The 18,443-nt window shown below is 38.1% G+C and overlaps 1 protein-coding gene across 1 annotated transcript in view; it reads left to right on the plus strand.

Annotated features, from left to right (window-relative positions):
• Positions 1-17,685, plus strand: part of plch2a (phospholipase C, eta 2a) — a 138,880-nt gene extending 121,195 nt beyond the window's left edge. The window contains exons 15-23 of the mRNA XM_084390345.1: positions 80-165; positions 2,538-2,723; positions 3,439-3,546; positions 4,501-4,625; positions 5,788-5,872; positions 6,954-7,100; positions 7,212-7,291; positions 11,072-11,402; positions 15,504-17,685. Coding sequence (XP_084246471.1) covers positions 80-165; positions 2,538-2,723; positions 3,439-3,546; positions 4,501-4,625; positions 5,788-5,872; positions 6,954-7,100; positions 7,212-7,291; positions 11,072-11,402; positions 15,504-17,113 — 2,758 coding nt within the window. The 3' untranslated portion in view covers positions 17,114-17,685. The remainder of the gene's footprint in view (positions 1-79; positions 166-2,537; positions 2,724-3,438; positions 3,547-4,500; positions 4,626-5,787; positions 5,873-6,953; positions 7,101-7,211; positions 7,292-11,071; positions 11,403-15,503) is intronic.
• The last annotated feature ends 758 nt before the right edge of the window (positions 17,686-18,443 follow it).

Genomic DNA, 18,443 nt, shown 5'->3' on the forward strand with positions numbered 1-18,443 from the left:
TAGTCAGTTAAATATTTAAATATTTTGTGTTGATATGCTTCAACCTTCATGTAACTGTAACTGTAATCTATTTCAACAGAAAGAAAAAAACCATGAAGTTGTCAAGAGCACTTTCTGATCTGGTATACACAAAATCTGTCGGCATACCAGACTTTGAGGCACAAGGTGAGAAGAACAGAAAATATGTGTGAAAATCTCGTAACATTTGCACACAGAACACTTCCTGTGAGATTCAGTATTACAAGGTTGATGAAAACTGTATCCTTTATTTAGGCTCTAGAGTGAAACTCCATTGAGCACTTAACCAATCGAGGAATCCATTAGAAATGTTTATTTTATTAAAGGATTAGTTAACTTCAGAATTCAAATTTCCTGAGAATTTACTCCCCCCCACGTCATCCAAGATGTTCATGTCTTTCTTTCTTCAGCGGTTATCAACACTTTGAAGGTCCAGATTGCAGTTTCAATGCAGCTTCAAAGGCTCTACATGATCCCAGCTGAGGAATAAGGGTCTTATCTAGAGAAACGATTGGTCATTTCCCTAGCTCTGTGATCCGCCACGCATTACGTAATCACGTTGAAAGATCACACGTGACATAGGCAGATGCACCGACCTCGTGTTAACAAAGCGTTTTGTAAACCGTCACCTTAAGTAAGGCAGATCAATAATATGGTTGAATATTAAATGTCCCCAACTAAGCAAGCCAAAAGCCAAGGCAACAGTGGCAAGGAACCAAAACTCCATCAGGTGACAGAATGGAGAAAAAAACCTTGGGAGAACCCAGGCTCAGTCAGGGGCCAGTTCTCCTCTCGCCAACGAATGAACAGTTATGATTATGATCCAGGCAGCATTACAGGTCAGAAGTCAGATTGGATCAGAACATTCAGAATATTTATCCAGTTCCATCTGGTTGGTAGTCGGAGTCATCACGCCGGTATGGAGATGAGTTTGTTGAGGATCAGTGCCGATGGCTGTCGTGTCGATGAGGCCTTCACAGGGCTGATGAGGCTGGCACTTCAGGGATGCGTCATGGATGGGTCCAGGTGCAGGTCCACCATCTGATCTGGATACGGCTGGAATCCAGCTGACTTCAGTTAACAGGGGAGAGACTAGTGGACACTTCAGGACTACATTGTCATCGTGTCCAGGCGCAGGTCCTTCATCAGATCTGGATACGGCCTGGATCCGGCGGACTGCGGTAAACCTCGGATAAACAGAGAGACTAATATTAGCGTAGACGCCATCCTTCTTATGATGTAACAAGTACATCAGGATTTATGGGGAGTGTTCCCGGTTCCGGCTCACCTGATCTATGCAGCACTTACATTGAATTATAGAAGTCTATAATGTGTTATGTGAATGCTAGGCCAAAGAGATGTGTTTTTAGTCTAGATTTGAACTGACAGAGTGTGTCTGCTTCCCGGACAATGTTAGGAAGATTGTTCCAAAGTTTTGGTGCTAAATAGGAAAAGGATCTACCGCCAGCAGTCGATTTTGATATTCTAGGTATTATCAACTGGCCGGAATTTTGAGATTGCAATAGATGTGAAGGACTATAATGTGTTAAGAGCTCGCTCAAGTACTGGGGAGCCAATGCAGTGTTGACAGAACTGGGCTAATATGGTCATACTTCCTGTTTCTAGTAAGAACTCGAAATTGTTTAACCGAAATACGCGTGATCTTTCAATGTGATTATGTAATGTGTGGCGCATCGCAGAGCTAGTGCAAGACGAGCATTTGTGGTTAAAAAGTATACTTTTTTTTTTCATGACCAATCGTTTCTGTAGATAAGACCTTTATTCCTCGGCTGGGATCGTGTAGAGCCTTTAAAGCTGCATTGAAAATGCAATTTGGACCTTCTAACCGTTGAACCCCATTAAAGTGGTGAAATATCCTGAAATGTTTTCCTCAAAAACCTTAATTTCTTTTCAGACGAAGAAAGAAAGACATTAACATTGGATGACGTGGGGATGAGTAAATTATCAGAATTTTTTTAATTCTGAAGTAAACTAATCCTTTTCAGGTTATATTACAATTCAGTTTAAAGTTCATTACGCAAAGAAATTACACTGAATAAAAAAATGGTGTAGGATTTACTTTGAAACAATTTTCATTCAGAAATGTCTAGTAGATTTTACAAATAATTTCAAAGACACAGCAAAAAAAAAAGAATAATACATTTAATTAAACATGAATTTTTGAAGTAGAAAGACATATTTCTATTTTTAAAATAGTAAAAAGTACTCCAACAATCTTTGTTTTATTTTCATCAAAACATTCAAACATAAAAAACATTTCTTCTAGTGTATTTGTTTTCATGTGCAATTTTTAACTCATTTGGAAAATGGATTCAGAAAAAAACACTTGTCTGTAAATATGTCTGTTTATTTTTGTATTTGTGATTTTATATTTTACTGATATTTGATTACTTCATTATTTTTAAGTAGCACTCATCCTCCATATTGCTCCAGTTGTTCAGATGGGTGTAGTCCAGTGTTTATATGTCAGCACCTCATGCATGTGGTTTGCTCTGCAGTGAGCAGCTGCAGTTGGCAGGTGTCGTCGATGAGCGAGACCAAGGCCCATCAGTTAATGCAGCAGAAGCCAGTGCAGTTCGTCCGATTCAACCAGCGCCAGCTCTCCCGCATCTACCCCTCCCCTTATCGCGTGGACTCCAGCAACTTCAACCCACAGCCCTTCTGGAATGCTGGCTGCCATCTGGGTACGCCAGTCCACCCACAAACAAATATTTATGTTTATTGGAGAGACAGAAAATAAACCGTATGCCTGAAACATACTGGGAACCTGCTGCTCATTACTCCATTGCAGCATTTAAATTTAATATGAAAATGGTTCAATTCTTTGAAGACACAACTAGATTTACAGGAATTATTAATAATAAAAAAGGTACATTTTTATTTTAATCTTAAAGGAGAACTAGTAGTCAATTGTCGAGTTCACGCGCGTGATCATAGGTACTAAACCTATGCGCGTGAACTCGACAATCGATTACTATGGACTTCGATCGAAAACAGGATGTAAATACAGGTATTTTCGCTGGCTGAATTATTATCATTTTTATTCATTTCTTTCACATCTACTGCAGTCAGATTCACCGTGTTCACTCTAAATAAACTCACTCACATGGCTGTGCACTTGTAATGACAAATCAAGGATGTTAAAGCAGGCTAAACACAGGTTTAAAACCTGCCCCATTGAAGTCAACAGGGTGCAAATTTTAAAAAGAGGATAACACGGTGTAGGCAACACCGATTTTTGTCGTTGTTCTCTGTACTGACAGCACTCCAAATTTACAAAAAAATGAGCTCAATGTTAAAATTGACCGGAGTTCTCCTTTAATTGCTGGAATGGCCCTACACCACAGATATGCTAGTAAATATAATCGTAATTGTCACTTATTTTTTTTTTCCTTTCAGTTGCGTTGAACTACCAGTCAGAGGGCAGAGTGCTACAACTCAACAGAGCCAAGTTTTGTTGCAACGGCAACTGTGGTTACATCCAGAAACCTGCCTGCATGTGTGAAGGTGAGTTTCTGCATTCCTAGTTTGATAGGTTTTAGTCAGTTGTATTGTGTATGTCTATATGTGTATAATATCTTCCTGATTTTGTTATATTTCACTATAGTGTAGCTGCATTGTAATTTTTTTATTCCATTATAAATTATACAGTCAAACCAAAAATTATTCAGACATCAGATATAATTTTTTATATTTTTTTACTAGTGGGTGCAGGACACTATAGTTAATTTATGCAAGTGAGGATAGCAAAATAAACTAAACTGTGACATATTATACACAACATTTCTTCATACAGTGGACTACCAGTAAAAATGATAAAATCAAAAATTATTCAGACACTTAAACCTGGCCCATGTTTTGCTTAAGTATTTTTTTCTTTAATTGTTAATGTGACCTTTTTACACCACAGACTGAACAAGATTAAGCATTGCTTGGTAGTTGGTTGACCTAACAGCTGACAGATATTCAACCTAATTCATCTGTGAGACAGTATAACAGAAGGATGGCCAAAACCAGTGAAATATCAAGAGTTCTTGTCATATTTTATTACCATTTTCTAAACCATAGCGAGTAAACTGTGATTATGTACAGTAAGAAATGTTGAAGTTGTCTGAATGAATTTTGGTTTGACTGTGTATTCCATTCAGGAATATTCCATTCAGATTTTACTATTATATTAATCACAAAATCATTGTAATACAATGTTAATATCAACAAATTACATTTATTGTTATAGAAACAAAACAATGCCATTTATTAAAGAAATGAACGAGAAACATATGTCCAATACAGGCAACAAAGGACAACACTGAACTCAGAACAATGTTCAATAGATCAGTCGATCATTCCATAGATCAAGTCAAAGTTAAGGTTAGCTATTCAAAGCTAAGTAAGCAAGCCAAACTAGGAACCTATTTCGCAATTTTAAATATGGAATTCTGTTATCCTTTGTTCTTGCAGGTTCTTTTAATCCAATGGCCGAGGATCCTTTACCAGGTCGGTTGAAAAAACAATTGGTTCTTAAGGTCATCAGTGGCCAGCAATTACCCAAACCCAAAGACTCCATGCTGGGTGACCGAGGAGAGGTAAATCATGACAGTGCTTAAATAGTCAACTTCAAATGGTCCTCTTAGCATGAACAACAAAAATCTTATTGAAGTTGTTTACAGAAAGCAAGCAGCATGACAATAATAGAACATTATTATTACTGAAGCTGTCACTCACTGCGAGTTTATGCTGTTTCGTGGGATTTCACTGAGCCTGCTGTTCAGATCGGCCTGCAAAAGCAATAGTGAATTCAACCACAATCTCAACCCCATCTATTCTACTACATTGCAAGCAAGCAACACACCATGTTGCTTATCTAGAAGAATTCTGAATTATGCAACCCATAAGCTTCAGATCTAAAGCTTAGCACATATTTTAAGCACACAAAATAAGTGAACTATAAAGGCCAATTCACACTGCATCGACAGTCGCAGACCAACTTGGACAATCCACAGATTGCAGTACGTCACTTCTCAGATGTTCCATGAGCATGTTCAATCTGCAATAACAAGCTTCGACACACACCGACAGCGGTATCACACTGATCCGAAAAAAACCTGACGTAGTGTCTGTTGCTGTGTGAATTGGCCTTATAACATTCATCAGATTGCTTAAAGTTCACTCATTATGAGCATTACGGATTGGACCGTTACTGATCCAAATGCCTCTGATTTACCCCTGCAATTCATACACACCATAGACATACTTATGATTTGTTACAATGCATTTAACTTCCATAATGTGAAGAGTGAAACGGAATATTCAGTGAGGAATAATGCCAGGGCCTTCTATCCATCAGGATTTGAATGGATTGCGAAACATAAGCTATGATATCCCAAAACATTTTCATGAATAATGTGCACTGATAACTAGTTTCATTTAAGGAAGAAAATGCAGTCTGTTAGCCTGCATGTAATCAGGCCTTCTCACAGCATGTAATCATTCCCTAAAAATTATACAATCATTAGACCATAGCAAATCACCATAAAGACAAGGTAATAGCCTACAGTATGCTTAAACTCTGTATTTATGTGCAAATCACTACCTACAAATGACACAGGTATGAAGCAAATATGTGTCCCTTAGAAGTTTTGAGGAATATTATCTTGAGATGTTTAAACGGGTACTGTAACAAATAACAATAGTTGCATAGTTTGATTTTGGGATGTTTTAAATCTTTTTTAAATGCTTCTTCTTTAGATAATTGACCCATTTGTGGAAGTGGAGATTATTGGTCTACCAGTGGATTGCTGCAAAGAGCAAACCAGAGTGGTTGATGACAACGGTGAGAGAGCAATATCCCATGACAGATTCTATATAATACACACAAACAACACAGTGTGCACATTTAACCTTTAATTGTTGGGGGATTGGTCAGTAAAGTGTCATTAAACCGTGAGGCCATTACTTGGAGTGTTCATTTGTATATGTGTTTGTTTGGAAGAGGTGCAGTATATTTATGCATGATACTTGTACTAGATCTCACCTCAAGCTACATCACTCGGCAACCAAACAATTCAGTAATTCATGAATTCGATTTACATTTGCATTTGCATTTATTTTCTGATTCACTGTGATTCACAGGTGCATATAAAGCGGTACTGAGATGATTAAAGATAAAAAAATAAATAAAGTGACTGAGATTTGAAGTGTCATTAAGTGTTATTTGAAAAGTGGAGGTTTGATTTAGTGGTGGTGTATAGCATCATTTGGAAATTGGAACTTGACAGCATTTTGGGTGTTGTCAAATGCAGACTATTAAGGGATAATTTAGATGCAATCTTGTAAAGAGATAACCTTCTCGGGGTGTCTGTGTGCAATTGAGGTTTGGAAATGGGCTGGTTTTCTTTATGTTATAGAACACAAAGTGTCATGAAGGGCCATCATTTTGGAAGGGATTGTTGAGGAACTGCTCAATCTTGTCTGGGTTGTTTTTCATAATGACACCAGGTAAAAAAGAGAACAACATTGGCCCAAGAATAGAGCCATGTGGGACCTCAGACTCTATAGGGTACAGGATATTGAAAATGATCTTTGTCAACTTGTATGTTAAAGCTTTTTGTCTAAGAAGGACCCTATATCTGTTGATTAACTGTGTTAAAAACAATGGACAAGTCCATGACAACATTTGAGTGTAACGGTACTTTTGCAAGTTTAAGTTATTCAGCCACTCTGAGGAAAGCAATTTCAGTTAAGTGGCCAATTTTGTCTGGTTTGGGAATGTCAAGCAGGTAATTTTGTTTGAGTGAAAAAGGTAGGTGAATGTGAACATTTTGACACCTCCAATCCTCTCATCCTTTCCATTATTTCTGCATAAAATAAGCCTATTTAATTCTAATACCCAATCCTCTATCTTTCTCTCTCAGGATTTAATCCTATGTGGGAAGAGACACTCGTCTTCACTCTTCACATGCCAGAGATTGCTCTTATACGCTTCCTGGTTTGGGATCATGACCCGATTGGCCAAGATTTTATTGGCCAGAGGACCATCGCCTTTAACAGCATGATTCCAGGTACCAATTTAATTTTACATGTCTTTGGCATATATTTTTGTCAAGTATTGAGTCCATCATTAATAAAGTGTACTGCTTATGCCTGATTATCTGTCTATATTTGATTGTCAGGTTACCGGCATGTGTATTTGGAAGGCATGGAGGAAGCTTCCATCTTTGTTCATGTTACAGTGAATGACATCACCAGTAAGGTGGGCACCTCATGTGGTTAACAGAATCTGCAATTCAAAAAATACTGTGTTCTGATCATGTGTGAAAAGACTGTGGAAAAAAGTCTCTAACTTTCTAATATTTATTCTGGTCATTAGGCATTGCACATTTACAGTAAATATGCCGTTTTAATAATTTGTTGTAAATTGTCACAGTAGGTTCTTAACATAGCTAAATGGTATCGTAGATAACTATACTCCATCAAAAAAGAAATTACTTGAAAGATTCCCTGCCTACTAATTTTAAACTACTCATTTAAAACACTCATTTTATCAAAGTATTTATTTGTTATACTTATAGACTCATATAACATCTATATAGTACAAAACAGGACCTGAAACTCTTTAAAAAAACAAAGTAATTTTGTTTATTTTTAACAAATCAGTAAAAGGATTTCACAAAATATAGATTATCAACCTTATGAAGTCAAAATAAATATTATATGAGCTGTTTTATTTAAAAATAAATGTTATATGTGGTTTGCAACTCTGTAACCCAAATTGATGATGAAAATCCTGATTTATGTGATTTTATTACTTTCTTGCAATGAATATTAAACAAACAGCATAAACATTAAATAGGCAAAAGATATAAAAAAATATATAAAATAAATATATGATATCAGTCAGTAGGAGCTAGCTATATATATATATATATATAGAGAGAGAGAGAGAGAGAGAGAGAGAGAGAGAGAGAGAGAGATCTATAGCTAGTGTCATGATTCCTGTCTTGTTTTCCCCTGGTCCTGTGTGGACTTTAATGTTATTTCTTGTTTTGCGCTATGTTTTGAGTGAGTCTGCTTTTACTGTGGCTGTCGCGGAGGATGAATGCGATATTCATGATGTACCTGTCACACTACCCACAGTAAAAGCAGACCCGCTCAGCAGCAATGCCAGGTTGATTTAATATCCTAGAGTCCAACTAGGATCCCATAGGGACATGATCAAGCTGAGCGTCTCAGATAATTTGTAACGGTGGCAGAGGAACAGGGGTAGGATCCAAATGCAGCAAACATAATAAAAGTAAATTCAGGCAAAACTGATAAATCCAGACACAGGCAAGGAAGGCAAACAGAACTGACAACAAGCACGCACAGACGTAAGATCCACAGAAGGACAACACAAGACAAGGAACATGAGGAACCCCCAGTGGTATATATGGTATACATACACAAGGGGTGATTGGCAAAAAGACACACCTAGGAACAATCAAATGACTAATCAACAATAAAAACTACAAAGGACTACAAAACATGGCACAACAAGATCAGGGGAATACAAGACAGGAATCATGACAGCTAGCTCCTACTGATTGATATCAGCAGTGATACCAGCAGTCTGAATCTGCAATCCTGGTACCCATTCTGATATGCATGTGAGTTTCCAGTATTGTTTTCTTCAAGTCAGCTTGGTAACTGGGTTCAATAGTTGTCTTGATTAATGCAGTCAACACTGCAGCTATTTTAATTGTTAATTACCATAATAATTGTTAATAACCATTTAAATGAGAGTGATACAGACCTGTATCTACTACCTATTTTTCATGCTATAGGTTAATTTTATGTTAGATTTATCAAATATATCTATATTTGCACCTCTAATGCTATAAAATGTAATGAGAAAGTTTGTACCTTATTCATACAAAGTGACACATGATGTTGTAAACATGCTCACTGCTTACTTATGCCACGCTTTTTTCCATAATGTGTCCCCTTAACATTCGGCGTCAACAACAAATGTTCTTTGTGTAGTTTGTCTGTTTTTTTTCCCTCTCTCTCTTTCTCTCTTTCTTACTTCTCTTTCTCTTATGTTTGTGATTTCAGTGCACCCATCTTAGCTGTCTATAGAGGCAGGAAATTATTAGGATCCTCGTTCAAAACTCAGGTGTAGTGAGACCCAATCAGCACCCTGCATGCTCCTTGCAAACCCCTCCCGTTCCCCCCAGTGAGCGGTTAAGCCCTGATTCATTTGCTAGCTTTCACCATGCCAACTCATGCAAAATGAGTTGTGACATAATTGTGACTTCCTTCCTTGGCTGCATTCTCATTGACCCCTAAAGCAGATCCAGTGCCAATGTCCATATAGCAGGCGACAGCGTTCACTCCTATTTCACTTAACTCAGGGCATTTAAGGGCAATGATAGGGCTTTGGCTGCCTTGTTCGCAGTAATAGAGCACTCAAGCAGTAGAGTCCATGAGAGAAATGCGTTGATCTTGGTTTGTGAAGTGCGTTACATCCTCTCTATTCCTATCCATGACTATGAAGGTCTACTATGAGAGCTGGAATTTAGCAGGTACTTTTTTACATCCTCTTTTTGAGTAAAAAAATATCTTATGTTCTCAAAAGCTAGCTGTCGTAACTGTGTGGATTAGCATAAATGCACTACATTTACTAGCAAATGCATGAAGTTATTTGATGCATCATTAGTGAAAAGATGGCTGAACTCTCACATGGATCTACTTGAACACGGTTCATGAAATGACACTGGGTGTTAAGCAGAGAAATGGCTGTTTATTCTGAGAGAAAATAAAATCTTAAATATCTCTGTAATTATTAACATAATGTAATAAAGATTTCAAAACCTTGCTTTTCTATTCCAAAAAAGCTAGGCATCACCTACATTGTTTTAACAGATAATCCAGTGTCATTTTTTCCATCAGAGATGATTGGACATGAATGTCCTATCACCTTTCACTTGACATTTATTCACATTTCTCAGTTATTAACATTACCACTACAATTTTCCAACATTGTCTGCATCTTCATGTTTAAATGTCTGTGTTGATCACCCACATTTGTCTGATGATACTAAATTCTGCTACATCTGTCATAACATTTGTTATTTAAAATGTCACTGCTTTCTAAAGGTGACACATTTAATACAGGAAGTTGTTGCATTATGTTATAACAGAATTTAACTGACAATTTGTGGATAAATCTTGGTAAATTATCATGTTTCTTAAACTAAAAAAGCTCATCAAATGATGTTGATCATGTAGCAGGTAAGAAAAACCAGGTGTTTTTGTGTCTCTATTCTATGCTGTAAAAAGCTTAAACCAACCCATTATGATTAGTTGGCCACCAATCTCGGCTGCATCATAAGACAAAGTAGATCAAAGTCATTGCCTTCTGATGCATTTGGGAATGCAGCCCTCATTTCTACTTGTCAGACTGGTCTGGTTTGACAGCTTTAGAAGGACACTTGGGAACTTGCCAGATGGTCAGGTTTGGCTAGGCTGGGAGACTACCTAAGGACCAACAAACAACCTTAAACTGGTTTAAGCTATTTTTTCCAGCTGGGCAGAAGTCAAAAGTGGTTTGGTATATTTTGTTTGGTTAATAAGTTTGAAGAAGACTTATTATTAATTGTGAAGGGGATTGAAAGAGTAGCTCCCCATATGTTTTAAATTGTAAACAATTCAGTGACAGCCTAGTTATTTGTTATTCCCCTGGTTTCACAGACAGGGCTTAAGACTAGTCCTAGACTAAAATGTAAGTCTGAGCTGTTTCCACTGAAATAAACTTGCACTGACTGATCTTAAAAATATATCAGTGCCTTTTTAGTTTTAAGATGCACATCGGTAATGTTTTTTTTTTCTAAGCATGTTTATAAAAATTACTTAAATGTCCTAATTGATCTATGGTCTAATCCTGGCTTAGTCTAAGCCCTGTCTGTGAAACCGGGCCATAGTGTTTAGATGATTCCATAAGTCATCTCTTAGATTCATATTGCCTACCCATTTTTCTGATGTCCCATTGCAGGTTCGAGCAGTCAGTGGTATAAAAGGACTGTTTCACAGAAACCCAAAGCAAGCGTCTCTCGACAGCCATGCTGCTGCTCTGCTCAAACGTAAGACAACCTTCGGTGCTCACCTCCTGCGCCGCACAGCCAGTGCCCCCACCAAGGGCCAACCCAAAGTCAAGAGGGGCTTCCCTGAGATCTCCATTGACACAAAAGATTGCAGCTCGGAGGGTGCCAGTGAAGAGCGAGAATCGGAAGAGGGGCCACTTGTCCACCACAATGGAGATAGCGCGCCTGGCAAATCATGGGATCATGGCACCAACGGGCAGCTTCACCCTGACGACAGTAAAGGTAAGAGTACTTTCTTTTATCCTGAGCCCCGTGCAACACCTTACAGAAACAGGGGTGCATTGAGCGAACCTCTGAAGCGAGCCAACAAGTTGCGACTTCAGGATCCACTGGATGAGAAGCCGGGTGTGTTTGCACGTGTTGCTATCAACAGCTACGGTCGGGTTGGGATGACTTCCAATTGCATAAAGTGTGTAATTGGTTCCAAGGAGAGTCCTGAATTGGAGAGGAAGGATACAAGCACCTTCATCCAATGCACTCCTGCTCCCATTAGACCTGAAAGGGCATCTCGGTCTCCAACAGTTTCCAGACAAGTTCAGCCAGAGCCCATACTCAAACCACAAGCCTTGGCCCAAACTGACTCAAAGCCCAAATCAGACCCCCATGCTCTTCCGAAGCCTGTACCCTTACCTAGATCAAGGGCAAAGCTCCGGCAAACATTGGCTGCACAACCCCTTCACCCCACTGAAGACCAAACTCTCAGAAATGCTCGCTCATGTAGCGTTCCACGCCGACTCTTTCAGTCCCCATGCACCCCACCTCCTCCAATTCCAGACGGCAAAACTAGCCTTTGTCGGCAATGCCCTGCACCACCCAACTATGGCAGCAACTACAGCGAGACTAGATCGGTGAATGACTTAAAGAGATTGTCTGACAGTGACTCTAGCAGCTGTGACAGTTTGACCAGCCTTGATCTACCCACCATCTTTCCACCACGGGGAATGGAGAACCGGAAACGGGCCGCGGGGACACTGCAGCGTGAGATGAATGCTCTGTTTGCCCAGAAAATGGAGGAGATTCGCAGTAAATCCCCCTTGTTTTTCGCTGGTAAGGTGTACGCAGTTAGATGGATCTTCAGTTTTAGAATATCCCAGTGCCTCAGTAATATAGATTTCAGTAGTTTGTGATGGAACCCAACAGATACCCTCCAAAGACCTTGCGGGTGGTGTGGATCTCATTGAAGGCTCATCTCCACTGTGCAATGTCATCAATGAGAACCTATCACAGTATATTAAGAATTACTGTTGGATATTGTTTTATTGTGCATTTGCCCACCATTTCCTTTTAGTTTATGTGTCCTTAAATATCATAAAACCAGATTTGCATGCAAGACAGTGGGGTCAAACTCCCTAGCTGACACAATTAGGGCATCCATCATTGTTTCTTTGTGATTTTGAAGTAATTGATTTGTGAAATGTTTGTGGAGCAAGGTTTTGCCAACATTGGCATTAATTACTGTGATATGTGGTCCGTAATTCCCTTCGTAAAACCTCATTAGCTTTTTGACCTGATAACAACATAGCATTCCTTAAAGGGTTAGTTCACCCAAAAATGAAAATTAGCCCATGAGGCCTTTATTAACCCCGCGGAGCCGTGTGGAGAACTTTTATTATGGATAGATGCACTTTTATGGACTTCAAAACAGAAACAGCAATTCACTGGCATTATAAAGCTTGGAAGACCCAGGACATTTTTTTATATAACTCTGATTGTATTCGTCTGAAAGAATAATGTCATATATACCTTGGATGACTTGAGGGTGAGTAAATCATAGGATAATTTTCATTTTTAGGTGAACTATGCCTTTAAGAAAGAAAATGTGTTTTTCTTATAATTCAATGAGATTAAATAGAGAGCAATTACTGTAGGAGAAATCAACAATGTCTCAGATTTACTAAGACTCACAAGCGCCGGCATTTTGACAGTCAAAAAGAGTCGATCTCCGAATGGGAATGAACTGACTCTGAATTTTAGTATTGCTTCTTATATGAGCATCCTTTTTCAAATACAAGGTCAATATTGATTTTCACTAACGACAAAACAACAAATTATCCGTGAATTTATATGGAAAACTAAGCTTTAGGAGCTTAGTATCATTTTAAGCTTAATATCGTTTTGATGCTATCATGAAGTGATTATGATTAACAAAAAGACCCTAGGTTGCATTTTGGCGAGAGTTACCCTTTAATAAAAATAATAACAACTAAAATTTACATAGTGGATATATTTCTGATATGCCATTTGTGTATGTGTAAAATTGAAATGAACTGATCAAAAGATGTGGTAACACTACTGGTAAAACTGTACATATTTCGTCACATTTATTTCTCTATTAATGCTGCCAAGTGCTGTCACAAGACTGTGAGAGTCACAAGACTCTTATATAAGTAGTGAGGATGTTTTCCTGTCCCACGCTCTTGAGCAAACACAAACCAGATGCTTGGTGTTACAACTAGGGCAGGTCTAGAAATCACGGGTTTTCTATGTGGGGAATATTGACTATAGCTATGTTCTTGCATATTGATGTGTGAGTTGGGGCAGTGGGGTGGAGGGGTTTAACATATGATTTATGAATGAGAGGATGCAGCTGTGTTTTCTTATTCTTAAAGGTATCATACACATCGTAAGTTCTAAGCTCCTCGTGATGTTGGTGCTAACCCTCTTAGTCATTACAACTAATTAGATCTCTAAACATTAACCTTCCCATGCCCTCATTCTTTATTGTGCATCTATCTATGGTTATCTTACAAAGCATTCATGTTGTGTCAGTGCATTTTCCTGGTGTACCATCTCCTTTTTTACTACACTGAGTCCTTCTGTTTCATTCTGCACTTCTCCTGTTAAAATGCCTGTTTGTTCCTTCCTTCTTGCATGCTTTCTATCCTTAGTGCAAAACTGAGGGGCTGGCCAATTACCAGGTAAAAAATATTTTTCAGCTTTTTGCTTAAGCAAGTTTAACTTATTGTTTTGAAATTATTTTTTTTTTAAATCATCATGATGCGTGTTATATTCATCATACATTGAATTTTAGTGTGAATGACATGACTACTGTATGTGATTGTTATTAATGTGTCATCTTGTTACGCAGCTTCAAATGTATGCCCAAAACAAATTTCAAGTATTAACATCACTACCATAAATCTTACAGCAAACTTAAGCACATAACTCACATTGTTTACTTTATGGACATGATGATCAAATCAAGAAACTTGTTGAGGGAAGGTCTGCTATTATTTTATGAAATAGATTGGGCTTTATATATTGATATATTTGCATTTGGGCTTAAATATTTTTTGGTAACACTTTACAATAAGGTTTATTAGTTAACATTAGTTAATTACCTTATTTAACATGAACTAAGAATGAACAACACTTCAGCATTTATAAATCTTAGTTGATATTAATTTCAACATTTACTAATACAATATTAAAATAAAAGGTTGTATTTGTTAACATTAGTTAATGCACTGTGAACTAACATGAACAAACAATGAACAGCTGTATTTTTATTAACTAATATTAACAAAGATTAATAAATACTGTAATAAATCTATTTAGCATTGTTAGTTCATGTTAGTTAATACATTAACTAATGTTAGCTAATGAACCTTATTGTAAAGTGTTAATGATTTTTTTTAAACGTTGATCATCAATGAGAGAGGGATTTGCATGACAAGAAAAATGGACTTTGAATATATATAAATATATATATATACCAAATCTAATTATTTTTATTTATTTATTCATGTATTGTATTGTATTGTTTTGTCAGTTTCTTTTAAATCATTGTATTATATTTTATTTATTTAAATACAAACGTTTGTGTCTGAATATTTGGTTTTGTTGAACTGGCTTAAAGCTGAAGTGTGTATTTTTATTTTTTTTATGAAAAAACAAAAACAAAAAAACTCCTGAGTTTAATATGCAGAGACAGCTTTAAGCCATTCGTAGGTTGATTTCCCCCAAAAGTGCAAATACCATGTCTCTGTGGGTCTATCAAAACATTACTCTTACACAGCAACGTTGACTAATGTTGTTAATTTGAGGGCTGGTCTATGTTTTTCTGACCAATGGCAGACAAAAATGTACACGTGTTACAGAAATTACACACTTCAACTTTATTTTATTTTATTTTTTTCCTTTTTTGTTTTGCAGTACAAAATTGCATTATTTCATTCATGAGCAAAACTGTATGTTGTTTGCCTTGTTTGACATTCATGGTATATTTTATGCAGTCTCATTGTGTGTTTTTTCTTATCTCTAACAGTATTTTAAGTGTCCCTATTCATATCTAATATTTTTCTGCTTGTTATGTGCTTCCAGAAAATTCTGAAGTGCAGAGTCCAACTCCATCTCTGAACGCCTCATGTCTGGAATCCATTTCTGAGCAATTTCAGGAGAACACTCCTTTGACCTCAACACAAAGTCCTCTGGATACCTCACCACGTTGTCCTTCCACTACATTGTCTTCACCATCCTCAGCAATAACAACATCTTCCAATGGGGAAAATCTTAGCACCATGAAAAATAATGAGGACATTCTGAAATCATTTGCACTAACCGAGTGTATTGGTCCATACAGCATCAGAGGGAAGGATTCTTGGAATAGCCACATCAACTCTTCACTTTCCACAAATTACCTTGACATTGGATGCGATACGCCCCCTCTACCAGACCAGGCAGATGGTGAGATTGTGCAAAAAACAGATATGAACCCCAACATCGCTGAAATAAAAAGAGGACAGACTCTAGAGATAGATGCTGTAAAGGCAACAACTGTTATTCAGAGCTCTCAAAGGATTCAGGCGTTGAAGGGGGTGTTTGACAGAGACATTGGACGAAGCCTGCAAACAGGACTGAGGACCCCTGTCAGAAGAACCAAAAGCGAAGGACAAATGAAGGCGGTAAAAAAAGCAGACGGCCCATCAGTGGTCCCCGAAGTCTCTATTGACGCCACTATAAATGACAGGCTCTGGAGCAAACTCGACCCCAGCAGCCATCGGGATAGTGTGTCATCGTCTTCCAGCATTTCATCCAATGACACTGTGATTGATTTGTCCTTGCCCAACCTTTCCAGGAAAAGCCTTACCTGTCTTAGTGCTGCCCGGGACTACTCGGACAACCAGGTATCGTTGCCCAACAGGACCAACCAGCCTCGGTCAACCATTGTGGCATGTAGCGTCTCACGCGTCAGCAAGAGCAAGTCCAACCCCAACCTGCGGGATGGTCAGATGTGCGAGCCAGAGGACGAGTTACAGCCTAGGCCTCTGGTGGCCGAGAAAGACCCTATCCGGCCCATGCAGAGGCGCCACACGTGGAGCAGGTTGTACATGGAGGGCTTAAAGCAGTCATCCACGCTTGCTGCTGCTGTCTCCAAGAGGTCAACCATCCCCTCAACAAAAGACATGGACAGCAACTCAAAATCCAAAAGTCTTGGAGATCTCACTTCAGATGATATTGTCTGTAATTTTGAGAGCAAGTATCGCAGCATTAGTCGCAGTTTCATTGTGAGGCCAAGCCGCCAACAAGGGAAAAATCTAAGAAAACCCCAGAATGACCTAACAGAGCAGCTCAAGCAGCTCACTGATGTGGAACCCCTTACAAGCAAAGACTTTGCTCAGTGCAGGATCGATTCCGAAGTGGGACAGGAAGAAGAGGAGATGCCCTCTTTGCGGAGGAGTTCCTCACGGAGCCAGAGTCGGGTGAGATACATTGCTAACCGTGCCAGGCAGGCCCAAGAGAGGCAGCGGCTACAAAGCCTGACCAGGACATCTGGGAGCCCCATCGAGGAGCGTGGCAATCCTGAAGGAGCTTGTAGTGTACCACACAGTCCTTGTGCAAGCTTGGATCTTTTGAGCCAGCTTCCACCAGGACCGCCCCAACAAAGCCCCTTGAGCCCAGACAACGAGGTCTTCTTTATGCTTAAGCTGTAAAAGGATGAGAGTGTGTTGAGTGTTTTGTGGAAAGCAAATGGACACAAGGTGGCCACCCTCCACCTCACAATCGTTAAGATACTCCTGCGGATATGTTGAGCAGTCAAACATTTCTTATGTGCACTTACTGTAACACCTTCCATTTTTGGCTTGACGAAAAAAGTTAAAAGCACACACTTTTTTTTTATGTCCATTGTTGACCTACTCCCAACCCTGTATAATGAGCCGTTAAATGGGATGCGATGCTAAGCTTTAAACTTTCAATTTGATGCAACCAATTATTTGTAAATGTGCATGCATTTGTTGAAAAAAAGCTAAAGGTGTAAAACCAGAGAATTTTTTTTCTTTTTCTGATGTATAAAAATATACAAGGTTGCATATAGAAGTGATTACAAAACAGAAACATTCTAAATTTAGATTATGCCTGTTGCATTTGTTGTACTGTAATATTATTATTATTATTTGTTTGTTTGTTTTTAAGATGCAACCTAGTGCAGTAGATAAAAGCAATAGATAAAAAATGTAAGCACTACTGATTCACTACAATAATTCCCTGGATTAAAGGGGTCTTAAAATGCAGTTTCAGATGTTTATATTATGTTTCTCTAAGTTAGTTTATAAAGTTTGTTAACTATTTTGCACAAAAAAGGACAAAAACAAAAAATTTCTATCCTCATTTTCACTCTCTGTGAAAAACACTCATTTTCAAAGGGCGTTACCTCTTGCAGAAACAGAAGTAAACGCACACTACTGTGATTGGCTAACTTCTTTGCACCGTATCCACGCCCTCCTTTACAGCATTTCATGCGTTTTGATACTTGAGATGGCAAGTGCTGTGAAATTTTTGAGCCTGAGAAAGAAGAAATTTAAACAACACAACCACAACGACTGCAACAGTCGGATTCAGCGTGGTAATTGCTTTTGCTTGCTTAATTTTCACTAGTTTTAAAAGTTCTAATATTACTTGTCGTATTGCAAAATAATTTATAAGTTTAAAGTCCCCCAGTGGTGAAAATCAAGTTTTTAATGTTGTTTATTTGTCTATGGTGTTTTTAATATGATTTAAGACAAACCATGTGCAAATTCATAAGTCAGCACCATTGCTGAGTATTTTCTCTTTAAAACTGCAGTGAACAAAAGACAGTCTCAATAACGCAATTTGAAATCGCTGGTGTTTCTGACGTCACAAACTACCTTGTATCCTAAGTGGATCTCTGAGCTAATTTTTTGCATATTCATAGTACCGTGTATAATAAATGAGGCAAGGATGTAGAGTTACATTCAAGCTATTTTAAGGCATGAAGAAAAAAAAATTAAAGGTAAAAACTTT

Source organism: Rutilus rutilus (genome assembly GCF_951802725.1).
Source record: "Rutilus rutilus genome assembly, chromosome: 19".
Classification (NCBI taxonomy): Eukaryota; Metazoa; Chordata; class Actinopteri; order Cypriniformes; family Leuciscidae; genus Rutilus; species Rutilus rutilus.